The sequence below is a fragment of the Pelmatolapia mariae genome, linkage group LG17 (genome assembly GCF_036321145.2).
Source record: "Pelmatolapia mariae isolate MD_Pm_ZW linkage group LG17, Pm_UMD_F_2, whole genome shotgun sequence".
Lineage (NCBI taxonomy): Eukaryota > Metazoa > Chordata > Actinopteri > Cichliformes > Cichlidae > Pelmatolapia > Pelmatolapia mariae.
The window spans coordinates 14311812-14334479 of record NC_086242.1 but is presented as its reverse complement, the minus strand read 5'-3'; the positions used below and the strand labels follow the sequence as shown (position 1 = coordinate 14334479).

At 38.8% G+C, this 22668-nt stretch overlaps 2 protein-coding genes across 3 annotated transcripts; both read left to right on the top strand.

Moving 5' to 3' along the window:
* The first annotated feature begins 1457 nt into the window (after nt 1-1457).
* On the top strand, nt 1458-13885 carry arfgap3 (ADP-ribosylation factor GTPase activating protein 3). Its single transcript, XM_063500359.1, has 16 exons — nt 1458-1617; nt 3364-3482; nt 5096-5168; nt 5280-5411; nt 5606-5686; nt 5801-5894; nt 5992-6051; nt 6148-6194; nt 6821-6972; nt 7204-7335; nt 7451-7576; nt 8763-8915; nt 9577-9703; nt 9910-9997; nt 11786-11910; nt 11996-13885. Exons 1-16 carry the CDS (start codon nt 1549-1551, stop codon nt 12011-12013), a joined length of 1596 nt encoding a protein of 531 aa, XP_063356429.1. The 5' UTR covers nt 1458-1548; the 3' UTR covers nt 12014-13885.
* Nucleotides 13886-14957: 1072 nt separating this feature from the next.
* On the top strand, nt 14958-20416 carry ikbip (IKBKB interacting protein). 2 transcript variants are annotated; one of them, XM_063460296.1, is made up of 4 exons: nt 14958-15333; nt 15410-15527; nt 18850-19071; nt 19726-20416. In XM_063460296.1, exons 1-4 carry the CDS (start codon nt 15128-15130, stop codon nt 20290-20292), a joined length of 1113 nt encoding a protein of 370 aa, XP_063316366.1. In that variant the 5' UTR covers nt 14958-15127; the 3' UTR covers nt 20293-20416. The 2 variants fall into 2 exon arrangements, with proteins under 2 accessions (XP_063316366.1, XP_063316365.1); XM_063460295.1 differs by lacking the exons at nt 18850-19071; nt 19726-20416 and adding an exon at nt 17189-18694.
* Nucleotides 20417-22668: the final 2252 nt, after the last annotated feature.

Here is a 22668-nt window from a genome sequence, read left to right as displayed (position 1 = left end):
TACTAGGCACCATATGACTGTAAAATAAGTTTTATTATGTTGTAGCCTTATGCTATTCTGCAAGACGAGGATTTAAACAATACAACAGAGTTGAACAAATCCCAACAAACTGGAATATGCAGTCGGATACTGTGATAAATCTGACTGTTTTGTTTTTAAGGTTTGGCATCAAATCCATCCAGAACAAACTAGACTGGATGCAGTTTTCCCACACACTGCAGGTTTCTATTTATAGTCTGGTTATTTTTCCTCTCTCTCTCCATTAAATAGTCTTGACACTGGTGTATTCCCTGGTGTTTCAGCTGGTATGATAATCATTTAGGGTTTCCAATAAACATGCATCCACCAATCACATCTATTTTCAAAGACACATTTCATATGACACACATGTTGATATGGTATAAACTTTCAAAGTATTGGACATTGTTTTAATGGGAACTGGGTGTTTGTTTGTTTTTAAAAATATATCCCCGAGTCACTGAATTGCTTTGTTTGGTTTTAAAGAAAACTTAATGTGTGTACAATAAATCAAAAGGTAACTTGAGCTGCTCCCTTATTTCCCAAGTTGTCACCACAGCAGATAGATCTGCATATTTCATTTGGCATAGGATTTAGCTGGCTACCCTCCCATTTTTCTAGGTTTAGGACTAATGGGTCCTAAACCTAGGTACTAATACACTAGCTTGGGACCCCCTGAGTCTGGGTGTCCTGTGATGTGTGACCTTTGACATGTAACCTTTTAAGCAATATACCACAGAGCAACTCGATAACAGTCTAAAAAAAATGTTATTGTATTCCCTCATAAGAATCAATATAAAACATCTAACACACACACACACATATATATATATAATGCATTGGATTTATATAGCGCTTTTCAAGGCACCCAAAGCGCTTTACAATGACATTATATATATATATATATATACATATATACACACACACACACATACCTTGACGTTCCCTGTAGGGGATGCCACAGCTGATAATCTGCCTCCATTTCACCTTACTCCTAGCATTCTCTCCTTATCATTAGTGATAATGATCATATTAATAATAAAAACGGGTGCCACAAAAGACAGGAATTGACCAGCCACATTCCAAAATAACAGTAACTAGATTAGATTTGATCTATTGAGCTTTCTTTTTTCGGTTCAAATGATTCATCTTTCATGCATTTTTTTTTTACCTTATTGAACTATTTTATCATATTTTATTTTAATGAGTATTTTTTATTTAGTGTTATTGTATCTTATTTCAAGACGCGTTATTAAAGTTATATTGTTCAAGGCTGTGTTTAATGTTTTGGCTGCGGTCACACAGAAATGTATCAAATTCGAAGATACGTAAGCTATCGCTTATATGATCTAAAACTACATTGCCAAGAAGCCTTTGCGACAATAACACGACCACGGATCATTTCCAACCAATCAGCGTCCGCCCATGGTGTTCTCTTACTGACGTGTCGGGTTCAGTTATTATTTGGGAAAAACACGGGTCTGCCTTTGATGCTGTTCCTTTAACCGCCAGACACCAACAGGTAGAAAAATGGCAGAACCCAGCAAGCAGGACATTTCTGCTATTTTCAAGCGACTTCGTTCCATCCCTACGAATAAGGTGAGAGTTAAATAAATACCAGAAAGACGGGTGCACTCTGGTGCACAAGGAAGTCCGCTGAACTAAATATCTGACACGTCGCACTTTATGGAAACGCCACAGCTGGCTTCAGTTTGCGACCAATTTAACAGCTGTCCGACGTGTGTCATCTTTAGAATAAGTCGGGTTTAAAAGAAAAAGCGTGTTTTAAAACGTGCAGAAGCAAAATATCAGAAAACTTAGAAACTGTAACCTGACGTGACGTGACGTTAGCAAGAGGGGTGACAGCTAGCTAGCTACATTTTGACAGTTCACATCAGCCGTGTTTGTTTAAAGCTCTGTTTCTAAGGCCTTTTCTCAACTCAGGGACAAAGACGTGTTTGCGACTCGCTGCTGTAACTATTATCTGCTGATCTCATTGCGAAATTAACGCCACTTCACCAACAGCTGTTTGAGTCAGTAGCACAGTCTCCTGTTTATCCTCACAGCTGTTGCTTCGTGTAGTCGGACACTCTTCATGCTCTTGGCATTCTACAACTGCGTTAATTTGAAAAGAATCCATGCATAAAATACTACAATACCAAATATAGTCCTGAGACAAAATGTAAATCCAGTTGTTGAAAAAGTGGTTACGAAATATTTTGTAAAACACGTCCTGATAACTTCTTTATAAGCAAATCGCATGTTAAATATAACAAACAAATTTCCAGCTTAGAAATCCACTTCTTCCAGATCCACATGTGATTTAAACATTTTGTTAACATCAGCATATTTTAAAGAACATTATGCTATGTAAATTGTGTCCAACAACACACGTACGACCTAATTCGCCTTGGAAAGGAAGAGATAAAACAGTAAGATGACGTGATGTTTTACATGTGCCAACACCATGGGTAGACCAAAGGTCAGTCGTCTGATATATATTTTATTTTTTCCAATTTTTTTCTGACTAGTTAAGTGCATTGAGTGCATTAGTCTAACTAATACAACACTGTTACTCATATTACCAAAGGTTCAAAGTATCCTTTATTTATATGACTACATTTATCCCTAGATAGCATATTTTCCCAAGAAAACACTAATAATAGCTATGATTTGCGACCCTGTTGACATACATATAAAACAAACATGTCAAAATCATGAAATATTATTAAACAACACTGCTGTGGTCCTGAGTATTTGTCACATTTATGTCATAACTGCAAATAAAAGTACTATATTTCAGCCACGTTAGCTTGTACAATCCTGTTACTCTTATTTTAACCAGGTTACCATATAATTTTTAATAAAATGATTGTAAATGCTTTGTTGTTGTTTTTTCATTTATAAGGGCTTAATCTGTTGCTTTTGTAAAAGTTTGTAGTACAGGGTAAAGTGATTAAACTAACACTCATCTGAAACTGAGTATGCAATATGAGTTCATTCACTTAATAGTCAAGAATTTATTAAACAGTATTTTGAAAATATTCTTCTGCCATATTGGTTACAAGGTTGCATCAAGCATAGTATGCAACAAATAAAAAGTGCACCTTTGATGCCTGAACTGGACATATCAATTTTTTGATGGTTTATGATTTGTTTTTATTACTTACATCAAATAAAAATATCTTTAAATTATCTATATTTTAAAAAATAGTCTTCTCCAGTTGTAGAATGATCCGTCTCTTTTGTTGATTGTAGATTTATGGTCTTAAAATAGAAATGAGATGAACATCTCGTGTGTTTGTATAATGAGACAATCCTCTGTTCTTGCTCTCTGTCCCTCAGGTTTGCTTTGACTGCTCAGCTAAGAACCCCAGCTGGGCCAGCATCACCTATGGGGTTTTTGTCTGTATAGATTGCTCTGGGACTCACAGGTCTCTGGGAGTGCACCTTTCATTTATTAGGTAAGTCAGGAATTATATATTTTCCTTGGAGTTGGAGGTAAATGGACTGGTGCTTATGTCAATGCGTGAATGAGGCTTGTTGTAAGAAAGCTCTCAAATACAGTAGAAAATATATAAGTGCTTTTAATCTAACATCACACACTCCAATAGAAGCATCGGGATCTTGGGGTTCAAGTTTACTTTAACATGCAGACTAGAGGAGCCAGTTTGCAGACAACCTCCTCTTCATCATGAGCCACAAGCACCCCTAACAAAATAATAAATCAAGAGTAAACAACAGTTCAGAAGTGTGTTCAGTGGGAGGGTTGTGTTTGAGGAGTAAACACTGAGAATATATATATATTTTTTTAAATTTTCTGAGAAGATTTACAGTGCGTTACTGAGACCTGCTATGATGTATGGTTTGGAGATGTCGGGATTAACAAAAAGACAGAGAGGGACATCAGAGGGATGGCTCAGGCTGAGCGGTTTGGAGACAAAGTTAGAGAGGCAAGGCTGAGATAGTTTGAAGATATGCAGCGCTGAACAAAGGATGCTGAAGATGAAGCTGCCCAACGGGAGGAAAAGAGGAAGAAAACAGAGAAGGTGTTGGTGAGAGTTGGTGTGACTTAAGAGGATCCCTGGGATAGGGTGAGATGGAGGCAGATGATTCGCTGTAGCCACCTCTTTGAAGTGAAAGTGGGTGTGAATGATTATTTTTCCGTTTTTGCAAACAAAAGTGCCTTGACTCAGCTGTTGCTGTGATTTTTTTTTTTAATTAAATTGAGTTTAATAAAAAGTTTTTGTTTTTTGCAGTATAAGAAATTAGGATGTGAAAATATCAGCTCGTTAGGATAGTATTAGACCCTTTTAAAAAAAAAAAAAATACAAGACAACAGCAGTCATAGAAATGAAAAGAAGATAAGATATGCACAGTGTTTTGATCAAATTCACTCTACCTTTTACAACCCAAACTGCAAAGATGTAGTGCAATATGGACTCAACAGCTCAGAAGTATACCCTCAGCCAAAAACAGGCCTTTGTAGGGTAACTAAGCATGACTGGTGTTCTTATTGTTAAGGCATAGGATCTGTGTTACCTGTGTAATAAAAGATAAGCAATAAAAAAAAAAACAAGAAAAATTTAACTGTCATTTCAAATGACTACACTAAAAGTGTGTAATGTAACAGTAAAGGTACTCTAGGCTGCTCCCTTATTTGCAAGCATTCACCACAGCAGGTAGCTTCATATGTTTGACTTGGCAGATTTTTATGCCGGATGCCCTTCCTGACTCCACCCCAAAGGGATTTATTTCTCCTCCTGGACTTGAACCAGGGATCTTTCACTTTTTGGGCAAATGTGTAAACTACGAGCAGTAATCCTGGATACGGTACATTAATTGGACATAACAATCTCAAGAGATTTATTGTAATGTTGGATAAAAATAAATGACTTAAGCATCCAAAACAAATAAAACAGAATAAAGAAACTTCAGATACAGTGAAGTATAAGTGGAACAAAGGCAGCTCAAGCAAGGAGAATACATGGGAGTGGATATGGTTCTGTAACCTCAGATGTATGTTTCTTTGTTCAAACACACATTCTTCAAACCCTGATCCTGTTGTGCCACACAGGTCCACCGAGCTGGATTTTAATTGGTCGTGGTTCCAGCTAAGATGTATGCAAGTCGGAGGCAACGCCAGCGCAGTGAGTAAAATATCAGCACACTATCATCAGGTTAAAACTCCAGCAGTGTGTGACACGAGCGTGATTCTACCTGTTTGCTTTCCTGTTTCTAATTTGACCTCTTGGTGTCAGATTGCATTTTTCAGTCAACATGGCTGCAGAGCCAGTGCCGCCAATGCCAAGTACAACAGCCGGGCTGCACAGCTGTACAGAGAGAAGATAAAGACTTTGGCCACACAAGCAACCAGACGCCATGGCACTGAGGTAACATTGACAGGCTGGGTTACAGTCTGAAAACACCTCCAGGTTTCTCCTCAAGGGGGGCGGGGAGAAACCAACCTGGGGCTGAGAGATTAAATTAATTAAACACTGGCTTCCTGGGTACTACCCATATGCTTATCACACTTATAATAAACGCTGATATAATTGAATCATTTTACTGCTCTTGTTCTCCACAGCTGTGGCTGGACAGTCAGGCTCCTCTGTCTCCAACATCCCCAGGCGACAAGCAGGTGGATTTCTTCAGTCTGCATACACAGGTATAAGTGTGTGGTTTCTTCCAGTGGGATTTTGTCCACAACTATCCATAGATATGCTGCACAGCCTGACACAGCGATTATTAATTTCACTACGTGTGTCTGTGTCCTGGCCAGGCTGGTCCTGAAAATCTGAACATGGCCAAAATGAGTCTGAGCTCCTCCGCATCAGAGAAGCTTTCAGAGCCAGAAAAAGATGAAGACCGTAATGGTATCTTTGTGTCATTGCTTAATAATCTTATTTATACTGACTTACTGCAGTTTTATATTAAAATAGTTTTGTGGCTCATCACATGTTTAAACTTCAGGTAACTCAGAGGAGGGTCCCAATGTGGAAATGCTCAATGTTTCACCAAAAGCAAACCCAGGTTTGAGTCAATACTGTGCATGATTAGCTAACTCTACCTAAATGCCCATAAAAGTCTGTCTAAATATTGACTTCACTCTGTCTGTTGTTTTCTCAGAGCCCTCTTCTCTTCTTAAGAAGAAGCCAGCAGGTGCCAAGAAAACAGTATGTATAAAGTTTTATATTGGTGTCATAATAAGTACAATAAAACAGTTACTTAGGTTAAGGGAGGAGGGTAATATTCAGAGAAAAAAACTCAAGTATTGTCTGAGATAAATTTTAAGACAAATAGAAAGCCAGTCACGTTGTCCTACTTTACAAGCTTGGGTCAACCTGATCGTACTGCACACCACAGCCTCATAGGGAGGGCCACATTTACACCCGAGTTAAGCAGTGCAGCAGTAGCCACTGCATACACACACATCACATGATTGACCTGAGGGGACACAAGAACAGGTAAATAAGGTGAGTCACAACAACAGTAGGCACCATTTACTGCCAATAAAATAAATGATCTTTACACGTTTGTTTTAAATAATGAATTGGGGTCCCATTCCACATGTCCCTGCAGTTTGCACTGCCCTGCTGCCACACGGACCCATTTATAAGAGGTTATAGTATTATGAGAGGTTATTTTTTGTTTTCTGAATTTTCCTCTTTTAAAATATGTTTTTAATCTTGGAGATTCTGAATGTTATCTCAGAATACAAGCTTCTACCCCAGCTCCGTTATCTGTTTTATTTGGTACATTGTGACTGTGCATTCATTGTAATGTGTATGTTTGTGTGCAGCTGGCCTCAAAGAAGGGCGGTCTGGGCGCTCAGAAGGTTAGCAGCCAGAGCTTCTCGGAGCTCGAGAAGAAGGCGCAGGCTGCTGACAAAATCAGAGAGAAAGAGGAGAGCTTTGCTGGTGCCAAGAAGAACATTACAACTGAGGAGTCCATGTAAGAATACCCATAGCTTTTTATTTCTTTTTCATTCCATCTTTCTTGTTGTAATCAATTAATCGGAAAGAGAATGTAACTTTGTGTCCTCTATGGCAAGATGAAATCCATGGCTCTTTCTTCTCTTTACCTCAGGAGAAAGGGGCTAAATCATGAATATTACTTAAACTATGCACCACATTTGGCTCATCTGTTTCTATCTCTGAGCTTACCTACTTTTTTTCTCCTCAGTGCTCCATCCATGCGGCTGGCCTACAAAGATTTTGAGCAGCAGAGGAAAATCGAAGAGCAGAAGCTGAAAGGACTAGAGGGGAAAAAGAAGGAACAAGCTGAGAGACTGGGCATGGGTCTGACCATGAGGAGGTAAGACAATTTGGGAGTGACGGGGGGACAAACCTCTAGTAGATTTAAGAATATTTTTTTTCCATTTTAATGTGTCTCACTGTTATTTTTACTATTTCTTGGCTCTTCTCTGTAGTGGAGTTTCTCACTCTGTGATGTCAGACATGCACACCATCCAGCAGGACAATCCAATTGGAGCAAAGACCACCAAAGGACGGCGATTTGTTGATGAAGATGACGATGAAGGGTCCTTCAGCTCTAGGTCAGATAAAGTTGATATTGATGATATTTAAACAAAATGAAATCTTGATACTGTGTTAATAATATTACAGGCGTTTTTTTCCTTGTGAGTGAGACAGAGACGGGTATAACAGTAAAGCTGTAAGAAATATCAGTAGTGAAGGTAGATGAGTTTAATAGTTGGAGTCAGCTATCCAAAGTAGCGGACAGTGGATAAGAGAGGTGAAGAAGAGAGTCCAGGCAGGGTGGGGTGGATGGAGATAAGTCTCAATAATGATTTGTGACACCAAGTGTGAAAGGGAAGGTTTACCAAATGATAGTGAGACCTGCTTTGATGTGTGGTTTGGAGATGTTGGCACTGACAAAAGACAGGAAGCCAAGCTGAAGATGTCAAGGTCTTCATTGGGAGTGAGCAGGGTGGACACGATTAGAAATGAGTACATCACAGGGACGGTTCAGTTTGAAAAGTTTGGAGATAAAGTTAGAGAGGCAATGCTCAGATGATTTGGACATGTGGGTATATTGGACAAAGGGTGTTGACTATGGAGTTGCCAGGCAGGAAGAAAAAGAGGAAGATCAAAAAAGAGGTTTATAGATGTAGTGAAGGAGGATATACAGAGGGTCGATATGATAGGTGAGATAGATGTTTGTTTGTTTTTTCTTCAAAAAATTACAAAATTATCTACTGCAGCAGTTTGATTAAAACATAAAACAACATCTAATATTCTAAATTATCATAAATAAAACTGAGTATGGTACAAAAATATATATGGTATGTGAAAAATGTAGTAGCTCTTAATGGTTAAGAGTTGGGGAAACCTGAAGTGAGCATTTGTTGTGAACATCCGTAGCCTTTTTAAATAGGAGTAATTCTTCTTGGTGCTCTTGCACACAAATATATCAGTTATAGACGAATGAACAACTTGGCAGAGTTCATTCTTTCGATTCAGACTGTGTTGATATTGAACTATGTGTTGCAGAGGTCTTTGTTCTTTCTGTTTCTAATATTTCTTTATGTTCAGAGTCATTTTCAAGTTACTTCCCTGACACTGTAGCATGATGAATGGGAGTCTATAAATCTAACATTTGCATACTAAACAATGTGCTGACTGTGTGAATTTGGGTATCTTAGTGTCAGCGTACTAGTAAAGTCCATTATCTTTCTTTTTGTTCCACCTTATATTGTTCTTGTTGGCTTCTTTCTTCAGGGTTCTGACTCGCTTTGAGGACCAAAGTGAAACCTCAGACAGTTTCTCTTCACGGTGGGGCGATGGAGATGATGGAAGAGGCTGGATGAAAGAGAGCAAGAAACCAGAGCCAGACTTTTTCTTGTCCTCCACTATAACTTCATTTGATGACAGGTTGGTTGTTTAAACACAAAACTGAAGCTTTCTGCATGTTTTTATGGTTAGGTTTAATGATTCAAAGCAAATTTTAGTTAAATACAACAATCAAAAGAAATGAGTAAATAATTTAGGTACAATCCATTAGCAGCTGTTGTTATGTGTTTATTTTTTAAAACGTCTAGACCCTGAAAAAATTAATTTAAGGTCATGTATGTTGAAGAAAAACAACATACAGTCCTGGAACCAGAAGGTTTTTGTAAATGTTTGCTTAAAATGATTAAAATATAAACAACACAAGTAAAAACAACAACAAGTTATGAAATATTATAATTGCAGTTTAGTATTGGCACAATTTTTTAGACCTCAGCCGCAAAAGGCTGATGGGGTGGGGTGACACCCAAGTTTGTGAATGCAATAACTCGAGAAGAAGGCAAAGTAGGATTTTCAAAATGATAGCATAAGTGAGTCTGCTAGCTGGCTGAGGTGTAGTGCTGGCAGTCATCAGTGTTTTTTAATTGTAGCTTAAGATACTTTTTACACAAAGTTAAGACTCTTCAGTCTTAAATATATTTGGTGTAATTTCATTCAGCGTGTTCTTTTAAAATACACAATTTGTGCTTAAAGTATTTCTTCCTGTTGTCATATTATAATTTTTTCTGTTGGTAACTGTTACCAGGCCCACAACCAGAAGGAAACCAGAAGCAGCAGCACTCTCGGACACGGGAGAAGCTCGGAAAAAGTTTGGAGATGATGTAAAAGCCATCTCGTCTGATATGTACTTTGGAAAACAAGACAACTCTGAGGTATACAAGCACAACGTGGACACACATTCTAAACTGTGCTTTTTCTTTGATTTCATTTGGTAAATACTGGACTGGGAAATCACATTTAAAAACTGTTTGTATTTGTTCCTTGGAACTTGAGATAAGCCTAAACATTAGTTCCTGAAGGTCTTTAATTTAATGGACATAAAACTTGGTTGAAATTTTCAAAATTTTCTGTTGTTCAGTATGAAGCCAAAACCCGACTGGAGAGATATTCTGGGAGTACATCCATAAGTTCAGCCGATCTGTTTGATGATCCAAAGAAGCAGACAGGTAAGACATGACTGTCTCTTCTTTTCTTAGCGCTTATATGTTGAGTCGCATGGAGGAACATCTTAGTATGATTGTTTGTTTGTTTTTAATAAGATGCTCACTTGTGTGATTCTTTAAAGTTGGATTTAACAACCTGTTAACTGTGCACTTTTCTGATACATCTTCCAAACTCCAGGTCATTTTGTCAGTAATGAGTAGACAAACGCGCCACAAATTCAGCTGTGTTCTTAATTTTATTGGGGACTTCGGGTCACTGATTAATGGCGGTTGCTAAAACTGTATCATAAGAGAGAAACTGCACATGTTGGATGCTTGTTCAAGGCTTAGTTAGGTGGTGGTCACATTGAGAAGAGAATTTTGGCCTATCCTACTTGGTGTTACACTGTTGGGTGGAATTTTAGGTGGAATGGAGGTTTTCCACCTAAAATTCTACCTGTCTGATGACCCTTGAACATCTGCTAGAATAATTACATAATAAGTATTGAACTGTGATACAGGTTGTAATATAAAATATTATGCCTCTGAATTTATAAAAAGAAGTCTGACTTTTGAGTTTATTGTGATGCTGTGCTGAAATTGTGAGTAATTTGATTTATCTCACATACACTGAAGTTTTGCACTAGCTCCAGAGTGATTAACCAGTCCGACTGTGCATACTGGTCGAACTGGTCTCAACCCTTAGTGTTTGTACCCAAGAGGAAATATCCTAAATACTGTAAATTCTTTCATATGGTCATGTGAAAAAGCAGGTTTCACAAGACTGAAAACATTAAATACACACTTACTGCTTCCACAGGCATTAAGAAGGTAAGTAGCCTCCAGGTGCTGCTAATCAAATGCATTTGATTTTGAGCAAGTGTGAACACCTCTGTGAAAGCAGACGTTTTGTTTTCCTGTTCTGGAGCATTCAGGGTGAAAGATATCAGCAATGATCTTAGAGAAGCAATTGTTGTTGTTTCTCTATTTCTGACTCTACAGGCCTCAGCATGTTGGCATGTTAAATGTTAATGGTCATGACTGAACAAGTATAGTTTGTTTGGAAGGATTGCCAGTTTAGGATTGCAAAGTTGCTGTTACGACCCGGCTCAAAAGCCGCAACATAAAAAAGGAGACGAATAGCAGAGTGTAGGTGAGAAGAGGTTTTAACTTAAAATTGAATACCAGGTTGGTTAAAATGGCTGGTGCCACCAAGGCAAAGACAAGTGAGCTCCCCGGAAGCTTGCCTCAGGTATGCTTTTATTCACACCTGACTAGGTGTGGCCAATTAGCACCAGCTGAACACATTGAGATGATTAGGGGCTGCAGAGGGACGTAACAGTTGCATCTGAACAAACCACGAGACTTCTGGAACAATGTCCTTCAGACAGATAAAACCCAAAGTAGGGATGTTTGTTTGGGGGGGCTTGCAGTCACTGAGACCCCCATGAACTCCTCTGTATACCAAAGTATTGTAGAGTCGAATGTGAGGCCATCTGTCCAAGAGATGAATCTTAAGCAAAACTGGGTCATGCAGCAGGACGATGATGACATCACAGCATTGCTTTAACGAGCAGGCCAAAATTGCTCCACAACAATATGAGAGACCTGTAAGATCATACAGGAAATGATTGCTTCAAGTTATTGCTGCTAAATGTGCTCAGCAGGCTACTGTACTTTGTTTTACACAGGACTGCAGAGAGTCCCGTGAAAACTGTCTTTTTCACATGACTGTACATGCGAGTGGCTTCTCCACGAGTCCTCGAGCTTTTTGTCTCTCTGTCTGCTTGACTTTTTGTCTCGTGTCCACAGCGAGTTCGTACCGTCTGAGCAACGTACTCCCCAGCGCTCCCGACATGTCGCAGCTCAAACACGGAGTGCGCTCAGTTGCAGGAAAACTTTCAGTCATGGCCAGTGGCGTAGTTAGCTCGATTCAGGTCAGTCAGATATATTCCAGTGTATGATACAAGTTCATCAATAATGACAACTTCTCATGGTGCTTTTTTTATTTCCTTTTTTCAGGATCACTACAGTTCCTAAGTGAACATGTCGGATTCACCATCCATAGGTATCTTCTGTTTTAGAGTTAGATGACATTTCTAGTGGGTGCTCATCGTGGGAGAGTTGGGAGGAAAATATAAATCAATGCTATGAGCAAGTCTGCAGAATGTACTTGTATATTGTATATCTATATCTAGTTTTTTATTAGATGATGTATATACATAGTCGTAGTCTTTGGGATCAAATCAAGATGAGCAGAGCACAATATTTTTCAGTGGAATTATTTTCCCCCTGCAAACACCTTGAAAGGAAGATATTTGTGTATATACAGCTATGAAGAATATTCAGTCTGTGTTATGTTAAGTTTGCTTTGAGCTTCGGGGTTTTACATATATAGAAATGCTGTATGTAGCAGTCCGAGAAGCTAGGAGGGTTTTCCGTTTGATTCCTTTACCTCTGTAAGTACTTAATTCAGTAACTCACTCTCACTCATCACGTGCACTTTGTAGTGTTGTTTTTGTGCTTTTTGTTTTTTTGTGCCCCTTCATGCAGGGTTGAAAGTGTCCTTTCTGTCCCCAAAGTGCACTTACATTTGCTCTTCCAAAGGCAGGACCAAAAGCTGATTTAAAACAGAGGCCTTGGGGCAACAGATATACTTTTAGTAAGTGTACTGTAAGTTATGTAAACTGATGCGTCACTAGCACATAAGTGTCATTATCCTGTGAGTCGCAATTTTTTGTTGTTGTTGTTGTTGTTGTTTTTTTGGTAGTCATGCAGAAATGCTTATAAAAAAGGAATGTGATATGCCAAAGTTTTAAGGAGTAAAAAAACAGTTATTATAAGATATAAATATTTCTTTAAAACAACAAATGAGCTTCATAAAAGCTCCAGTTGTGTAGAATTAGATGCTATGAAGAATTCAGTCATCATTTTAAGAAGTAATTTTTGTTAGATTATTGGGTTTTTTTAATGTTCTTGAAATAAATGCCTAATCAGCTTGGTAAATCTCTAAATTGTACACTTATAGAGGCGATCCAAGGGCCGTACTAAGACTTGAAGGATTGTTTGATGTGCTGAGACCTTTTATGTAGCTTTCAGGCCTCGTTTCCACTTTAAAAGAACAATGTGAATGATCCCTTTAAAACCATCAGTTATTTTTTTTTCTGTTACTTTAACCGCCATCATAAAAGGTGTTAACTTTATATATGCTATTGTTTCTAAACACAGTAGAACTACAAGTAGTGCTTGAGTGAGATGTTAGATTTGATATCTGTTCAGAGTGAAGCTTGTGCTTTTGCCGTTTTTCTCTCCTTTATCATTGTGCAAAGTTAAAGGGACTAATCAAAGCCCCGGCTCCGTCATAATATTACAGAGTAATTTCTGAGAAGCTGGAACATCCTAGAAGTTTGATTTGACATGTTCAAATATGAAACACTAAAAGAGGTCAAAGCTGTGCATTCTTAAATGGTCAAACATATATATATTTTTTTTTTGTTTTTTAATTCCCATCAGTAAATGCTTTAGCCAGGAGATCTTTGATTTACACACCTTCTTGTTGGCTCAATCTAGGTATCTTTTGCACATGTGTTGGAAATTGTGTGTGGCAGCTTTTGCTTGGTTGCACTCTAGTTTTTGCCCCTAAGTCGGCATATATGTCCTGTAAGATTGTGTCTCTGCCGTTCTATATTGTTACATGTAGGAGCTTGTATAAGCTGCATGGCCCTTGTAGCCCTCAAAATAAATATGTCAACACATCCTGAATATGAGATGGATTAAGAAACTTGTTTATTAAAACTCTATAGTCTGCTGTGAACTGCTACATACAATCTTGTATAGGGCTTTTTCATTAATAAAAAAAACTACAGATAGATTTTGACCATTTTTGACACTCAAAATGTAAGTAAGATTTTTGGGAATATGCCAAATAAATGGTTTGTGCTTAAACTTTTACTGTCTTCATTATTTGTGCAAATGTGTCTGTGGTCCGTGTGCCTGCAAACTTTTTTTTTTTTTTTTTTTTTTTTAGATTTAAGTGGGATTTGTTTTTTCTTTTTAAGACCTCTTATTCACAGCACTGTGCAAAACTCTTAAACATCCAAGAACCCAGGCTCTTGTGCTGAATCTATGAAAATGCCAATGACTGCACAGTTTGACAGGCATAAAATATTTTTGCATTAACAAGATGATTCTCAAAGAGCTATTGGCAGAAAACCTTTATCATCACGGTGTGTAGTGTGCCCTAAAAAAATTGGAGGACCTGAGAGATGCATCTGGCCCTTCTATTGACCCACCCACTCAATTTTCCCTTACCTACTGTACTTCATATCTTTTGTAAATTTCAGTGTTTCATGCAATTATTGCATTCATTTCCCATTTTTCTCTGTAAAAATATAAAAGACTAAAGGGTGGCTCAAGACCTTTGCGTGTTTTTATTGGGCAAATATCACTTCATTAAAAGTCAATAGTATAAACCAGATAAAAGCAGCAGTTCTCGCTTTAAAAAGCTGAAACGTGATCTCGTCTGTTTGATAAATATCTTAAATAATCAGTGAAAATGTAAAATTATATCAGTAAAGTTCTCTTCCAAATCGGACAGTCTATCAAATATTGATCTCTTTCTGCAGACATTAATCCACTTTGGCCAATTTCAGAGCAAATCCTGGCAACCGCTTACGTGGCCGGTTGTTGCGTTGATAGTCGTGCGGTCATTGTCGGAAATTTGATGCAAAATCAAACAACACTGCTAAACCTGGCGAAAAGTTGCTTAATTTACAGGTTTCATCACGAACAAATAATCAATTACTGGAGTAAAATGTTTTCTCTTTAATTGTGTTTATAGCATTTAAACAACTAAAAGCGTTGGTGCTTTTAACTAGTTAAACATTACAGTATTAATATTTACGAGCTTACGAGGCACCCCTTGAAGGCCGCATTTTTCCAGGGAACAGGGGTAAAGAAAAAGTCCTTTTAAAGCGGTAACACACGCACACTCAGTCCGTTATTTTTGCGTTTTTGAAGTTGATTTCTACATTATGAACTTCTCTCTAAAACAGGAGTCCTGTTTTTCTGTGCAAGGTAACAAACTCTGGTAAGCCCGTTTAACTCTCTAAATAGGCTATAAAAAGATAACCAGCGGTTTATTACTGCGCTAAAATGCCTACTGAACTAAAGCAGAGGAGGAAGACGCAGGCACAGAAGCAAAGCGATGAACCATCAGAAGGCTCAAACGGGAAAGAAGAAACGCAGAAAGTGAAGACTGAAGCAGGAGACAAGACAGGAGCGAGCAAAACGCCCTCGGGCCTGGACGTTAGAAGTCTAATGTGCTTGTTGTCGCTCGCAGCTTGTGGGGCTCTGAGCTGGTAAGTCCACATATTAGTATTAACGCTTTCTTCAGAACTACAGAGGACTTCTCTCTGAAGTTTTTCTGGCTTTCAGGTTGGTGCTGCAGCAGAATGAGAAATTTTCCCAGATTGAGGAAAAATACAGATCTCTACACGGAAAAACTTCCAGTCTGTTCGACATGGAGGAGGAGATTGTCAGAGTTTCCAAAAAGGTACGTTTGATTGACTGTGGAGCAGATCCTCAGCGTGTTTGGACCATGAATCTGCAAATTTTGATGGGTGTGAATGTCAAATACTTAGCGATCTTTAAATATTTAGCCCGACGATAAAGAGTGTAATTCCCCTAGAATTAAATTGATTTTAAGTGTATTTTATCTGAAATTACGATGTAATTATATATCTATAAATATTTACTGCTCGATACAGTAGGATAAGGGTGTAAAAATTAATATTTTTTAGGCAAGAAGAAATAATTATACTGTAAGTATCAGCGTAACTACTTTTAAGTAGTACTAACTCCAGGTATTTCACAGGAAAGAAGAAATTATTCAGTTTATGTCATGTTAAGTTGCGCCCAAGTAATTTTAAATAGCCCATAAGTAATTTTAAGTAGTTTATAGCTTGTATGTTAACATGTATTTTACAGAAGATGTAATTAGAAGAAGTTATTATAATGTAAGTACTATGTGTAGGTAAGTTTAAGTAGGACAGCACTTCAGGTATTTTACAGGAATTAATAACTCAGTTTTAAGTAATTTAAAGGTTTAAGGAAGTTATGCATTACTGAAAATTAGTTACAGTGTAATTATTTCTTGGCTCCTGTAAAAACTTGAACTGTTGCCCCTTATTCTACTGTATCTAGTAGGTATTTGTAGGTAAATATTAATACATCATAACTCTGGATAAAATAGATTTTATTTGAGGGGAACTGCATTTTAACCGCACGCTGTATTATAAAACACTACCTTGTTTTTAACTGGACTCTGTGCGTACCAGATGTTCTTTATTTCAACATAGAATTTAGTTCTTTGGCAAAGCAAATAAACTTAACAATGATTGTGTTGTATTAGGTTGTTTAAGGAAAGCTGTGAGACAAATATTCCAAACTCTGGACACATAAAATCCAGTGTGTCTGTTCACCTAAATTCCACTTGAGATTATTGCATTTCAGCCCATTTGAATTTAAGTTTAGCAGGAAAAAGTGTCTTCTTCTTATATTTTATTTATTATATATATATTTTTTTGTTTAACCTCAAGGGAGGGAAAAACTACGGTTACATTTTTTGTAGAATGAAACTTGCTTAGTCTTTGCATTTCTTGAGAAATTCAGAATTTGTTTACTCACCTCAAACATATGCAACACACTTTAAGCATCAAGTCAGAAAGGATGCTGCTATACATTTTGTAAATTCTTATGTTTTAAAAACACCTTAAAACCTTCCCAAAGTCAATGACAGATAGAGCAGAAACAACTGCTTTGATTTTTCTTTGTTTAAAAGATGTCACCTGAAAGTGAACCAGGACCTGTATTCTCATGTGATACTGATTTGAACCACAAGATGGTGCAGCAAGCCTTTATTTACCAAAGCAAGTCATTAGGAGTGCATTGTTATTTACAATTATGGGCACTTCTGAAAACATGGAAGTACACCCACTGTCAAATACTGCCCCCTGGTGTTGAAAGATTTAGATAACTACAGGAATAATTACAAAAAGTACCTTTAAGTTAAAGAAAGGGAGAAAAAAATCTACCTTCATGAATTTCATTCTTTTAAAGTTGAGTTATCACTGCACCACTTTGTGTATTATGTGAATACTGAGGATCATAGAGCTCCCACAGAAACAGCACTCCTGTTTTGTGTTGCGGCTGCAGCTTGCCGCCTCTGAGGATGACCTACAGGATGCGCTCTCCACCATCTCCCTGGTGACAAAACTCCAGCAGGACATCTCCACCCTCCATGCTGCTGTCACGACAATACAGGTTGATGAAAGCTCTGCCTCCCGTGATCTGGAGAAGGTCAACGCCCACTTCCTCAACGTGACTGAGACGTGGCAAGAGAGTCTGGCAGCCATCAACTCCGATCTCACCTCCCTCAAGGTCGAGTCCAGGGACGCTCATGCTGGAGCCACAGAGCGGGTGAATGAAGCCGAGCGGAGAATCCGTTCGCTGGCGGAGAGGCTGGAGGAGCTCAAGGACAGCACAAAGAGGAACGCCCGAGCTCTGGAGCGCACAGAGGAGGACGACGTCAAGCGAGCGCAGGATCAGCTGGACTGGAACACCAAGCAGATCCACAAGCTGGAGGAGCAGATCGGCATCCTGAACAAGAGGGAGGCCGAGCTGAGCTCTCAGCTCCAGGAACACATTCCCCGTGCGAGGGCATGCGAAGAGCATCTGCCGGAGGTAGAGGAGGCGGTGCGCTCCATCCTCAAACTAGGTGGAGATCTAAGCGGGGTGGAGAAGAGGCTGGAGGAGGTGACCTTGCAGGTGTTTGGCACTGAGGACAGCATGCTGAAAGCAACAAATGAAATCCTCGAGATCAGACAGGAGCTGGACACCCTGCAGGCTCAAAACAGCATCATGAAGATGAAAAATGAGTTGTCCGTGGTTAAGGAGGCGGTCCGTGAACTCACCATGGTGTTGAGGGAAAGTGGGGTTGACAGCCAAATGAACTCTGACGCTCTGGAGGAAGTGGAATGGAACGAGGAGGAGGAGGAGTGGGAGAAAGATGAAGAGGATAAATTGACCGAGCCTTTTCTTGATGACCTCACTGAATGATGTCATTGGGTTTTTTTGTCCACTAGGAAAAATGAGTAGGAATGTCCTGTTTAACTGTACGCTGTAAACCCCTTAAGTTGAGTTTAGTATTATGTCTGTAAACTTTGTACCTCACTTTAATGTCAGAAAACTAGCCTGATGTCAACATGAGCTCATGAAAACACTGCACTGTATTACAGAAGTTGGATACATTTACCTTTGTGCACCATTTTATTAAATATGCCCGACTACTCTCAAGGTATCCATATGCACTGATACAGTTTTACAGCATTAAATGTGCCAGTCTTTGTTCAGTCTTCTCTGCTTTTCTCTGTTTTATTCAACTGTAAACTGGATATTTTTTAGGTTTTAAAGTTTTGATTGAGAACAAAGCAGTTTCATATCACCACCTTTGATGCAAGGTCGTCATTATTGGCCATTTTCTTTGCGTGTTTTTGTTGTTTAAACAGCAAAAGATTCCCTGATCAGTTGGAAACAAGCAATAATGAACAGCGTCAATAAAATTTCTAAGTGTTAGATTAGATTTTAAACAGAAGAAGCTTTGCAAATATCAAGATAATCCGCATATTTGAATGTCACATTTCCATCTTGTTCTGGTGTCACCTGTTGTGTCACTAAGCTTATTTAATAAAACAATCTTTTTTGTTTTTACAGAACAATGTCTGATTTGTTTGTTTTTTCCTCTCAGTGAATCGTCTTCTGTCCTGAGGTGTTTTTTTTCATTGGGGAAAAAACATGTCCTGTACCTCCTGTTTCAGTGTGAGAGCGTCCAGCTGATGCTAGAGAGTCTCGGGGGTCAGCGTGGGGCTCTGAAGTCTCAGCTGGAGGGTTTGGAGCAGGATGTAGCCCGGCTGAAGGAGTGGGCTACTGGCTTGACTGAGAAGAGGGCTCAGCTTCAGAGCAGCTTGACTTCACTGAGAGAAGCTGTGGGTCAGATCGAAGGACGAACATCGACCATCACAAAGGACTTTACCAGCAAGGTTATTGATGATGTTATTGATGTTGCGCCTTTTCTTTTTCTAGAATGCAAGCTAATTCTCGGGACAAGTGTATGTAAGGTAGAGATTAATCATATTGATAGCAACTCTGGTATCGGTATCGGATTAACACTAGAGCAATCGATATTGTAGTTCAGTATGTAGCCCACTGAATTCAGTTAAATACTTTTTTTTGGGAGATGAAAAACTATACCTCAGCTACACCACATTTACATTCAAGGTCTCCAAGTTTACAAATAGATGAAAAGCTGATAGGTGTGCTGTATTGTACTATTTATTGTGGAAAGTAAAAATGTGATTTAGTGATCATTCAAATCTATTCAGAATTTGCAGGTTGATGATAATTTCTCTCATAAACAATAACACACTCTGCTATATATGTCGCGTCCCTTTATAGATTAAAAGTAACAGTATCGGTATTGGTTTCGGCAGTACTGGCCGTGTATTTATTTGGTTCAGTTGATACCCAAATTTGCATTATCGCACAGCGCTGTGTAAGTATTTAGTCTAGTTTTTATGTTACCTGTCAAAAAGCAAAAAGAATCTTTTGCAGAGGTGAGCATGCTTTTTTGTTGCAAAGCCCTTACAGAAAAAGCTTTCTTCTCAAACATTTCTTTTTTCCCTATGGCCATCTAGGTGTCGTCAGTGAGGACAGATGTGCGCAGGATGGATGGCCTGCACTCTGAGGTGGAGTCCCTGCTGACTCAGGCGGGCGAGCTTGAAGACGAGGCTGCTCAGGTGGAGCACAGCATGGTGAAACGCATCGGGGATGTGCTGGCCAGCAGCATCGATCGAGTTTCCAACCTCCGATCCGCATCTGAACGCAATTCTCAGGCCATAGAGCAGCTCCGCAGACGCATCCCTGAACTTGCCAGCGCCGACGAGCAGATCTCGGAGCGCTTGTTGGAGCTAGAGAGCGGCCGGGCCCGCCTGATAAGAACGCTGACCTTTGCCAGCGACCTGAAACCAAAGGTGGCTAATATTAGGAGAGACTTTGGCGAGTTTGAGCCCCAGGTGTCAGACCTGACTCTTCGGATAGGACGATTAGCAAAAGATCTCATGGAAAGAGAGAGAGAGATCGCTGAGCTTCGACAGACATTAAGTAACCTCACTGCAGTCGAGGGAGATTTGAGCGTCACAAGTAAACAGGTCAACGAGATAGCTGATATAACAGATATTGGAGAGATACACAAGCCAACATGAAAAACAAACTGAGACCGGCTTCCATTCATCGGTTTCACTCGATTACCTGTCATACTGCTGTTTTATAACAAGAACAAATACTGAAATAAATCTGTTTTTTATTACAAATAAAACAAATGTGAGCATCCCCATATGGAAAAGATATATATAAATCTTATAAAGTTTGTATCTGTCTTGTGTGAAACTTGCATGAAAAGCATACAAGAGTGAAAACAGATATAAGATCCGTTGAAAGATTATATAAATGAAACTTGTATGTTTTGGATACTTACTAAAACAATATATGAAAGTAATGAGAAAGTGGCTACTTTCATGAGTAAATCATATAAGCCTTATATGATTCATTATATGAATTAGGCCTTATCTTATGCAAGTCTTTTATAAGTTTTTACTATTTCTTTTCCATATGGGTCTGAACATCCTTGAAGCACATTACCCTAGCAATCACTATGATCTGAGGCTGTCAGCTTTTCTAAATGAGGTAATATGATTTGGACCTCGAGGATGAAGATTTGGTTGCTTTATTGTTTTTCTTTGCCTGGCTCCATCTAAATGTGTCAGTTTCATTACTTACCAGGTCAAGAATCCCCAGTAAATCAAATACAACTGCATGAAAAGTTTGCTGGCTTTGCCCCAGAAGTTGTTTCACTTTCACAACTCTCTTTTTTACCTGCACAATTCTCTCATTCATTTCCATCGGGTTTCATGCCATGTGCGACGCCTCCTCCTCCTCCTTATATAATCGCCCTGATATTATTCAGTATGGGCCACATAATACTAGCTTTAGGGGATACAGTAGCTTGACATTTTGAGGAATGTGCCTATTCGCGTTCCAGCAGAGCTCTGCAGAATCTCTCTCGTGTCTTCAGGGTAAATGTGAATTACTGAGTTGTAGCTCCAGTTCTTGGTTCTGACCAGCTTTGGCACAAGCACCGATTGCAAGTAGCGACGACAATAAAACCACCTGCCACATATTGTTTAGATCCCCCTCTTCAAACCAGAAAAGCTCTGACTTGTCAAAGCTGGACAAAGGACCTCTGTGGGACCCCTGGCTCCAGTGACCTGCAGGGTGCTTGTTCTGTTTATCTCACAGATGCTCGATCGGTTAAAGTTCTGTGGAAATCGGAGGCCTTAGAAGCTGTGTCATTCTTCTCTATTCATTTATTGCGCTTTCTCTTTATAGTTTTAACTGTCAATTAACTAATAATTACTGCAGTTTTTAATCCTCTCCAGTCCAGCCTCCCATTAATATAACGCTTAAATTACACCAGTCTAAACACCATTACTACATCACACACATCATACATTTTCTATAGAAACTAAGTGTAAAGAAAAGCAGCAGTTAATTGTTTTCCCTTTTTCTTTCTACCTTTTTTATGGTGCCATTATATTTCTCCACTTGCGTCCATGATTAAGCATGCTCTTTCATTGTTTTCCAGTGTTGAAGCTACCTTTTAAGAGTCAAAGCCCACCAGTTATGCTCATTTCCAGTGCCATATTATGATTTTTGGACTTGCTTCGCACCCCCTCGGTTCATCCTTTGAAACAAGCCATTTTAGATCCCTTTCTTTTTCCCTTTAACCCACCAACATTGGGTTTAAGTGGATAGCTACTCTAACTGCCATGATGCAAAGCCAGTAAATAAGGAAAGGATTGAACTGTTAATCAACCACGTTCATGGCTTATTCTGTAGTAGTATAAGTGATGCAGATATCCCAATGTACAAGAATTTGGAGTGAGTATTGCACTACTAGTGTGTCTCATGAATGCCAGAAAAAAAAGGTTTCCCAACTTAAAAAGATTTTATAAAGCAATGATCAGTATTTCAGTGCCAATGGTTTTAATGTTGTGTCTGATAAAAATATGACCCTTTTTTAATGTTTGGAACATTGAAAACGGCCGTGTTGCCTGTTTTCATGTTCCCCGTGTTTACACTGTGCTCAGAGCGATGTCAGTAATATCTTACTGACATCACTCACCATGCATCAGTTCTTACAGCTTTTACTTAACACATTGACCTAAATCGCCTTACCTTTACCATTAAAGTGCTACAGACTTGAAAATCTAGTTTGTCACTAGAGATATGCAGTACATGAGTGTTTCCTGATGTACTCTCTAGATTACTTAAATAGTTTATTGATGTCCAAATGCCTTAAACCAAAACAGATAGCTTTGAAGTATTCCAACGAAGTGGTCACGCAACCACAGCTTTAGCTGTTGCCGAAGGAAGCGCCTTTCTATGGAACACTTGGTAAAGAGGCAAAACTATTTTTCACTTGTATAAAGAGTTCAGCATCTGGTATTTATTCATTAAGAGGTGAAAAATTGTTGCCTGGACTCCACAGCCTTGTCACATATTATTAATAACACGATGCT

What these genes read in the sequence shown, in the direction of transcription:
- ikbip (XM_063460295.1), top strand. Translation starts at nt 15,128, where the DNA reads ATGCCTACTGAACTAAAGCAGAGGAGGAAGACGCAGGCACAGAAGCAA. An exon ending in GCTTGTGGGGCTCTGAGCTG is followed by an intron (nt 15,334 to 15,409) that starts GTAAGTCCACAT and finishes TCTGGCTTTCAG; the next exon opens with GTTGGTGCTGCAGCAGAATG. An exon ending in TTGTCAGAGTTTCCAAAAAG is followed by an intron (nt 15,528 to 17,188) that starts GTACGTTTGATT and finishes TTGCGGCTGCAG; the next exon opens with CTTGCCGCCTCTGAGGATGA.
- arfgap3 (XM_063500359.1), top strand. Translation starts at nt 1,549, where the DNA reads ATGGCAGAACCCAGCAAGCAGGACATTTCTGCTATTTTCAAGCGACTT. An exon ending in CCAGACGCCATGGCACTGAG is followed by an intron (nt 5,412 to 5,605) that starts GTAACATTGACA and finishes TGTTCTCCACAG; the next exon opens with CTGTGGCTGGACAGTCAGGC. An exon ending in GAAAACAAGACAACTCTGAG is followed by an intron (nt 9,704 to 9,909) that starts GTATACAAGCAC and finishes TCTGTTGTTCAG; the next exon opens with TATGAAGCCAAAACCCGACT.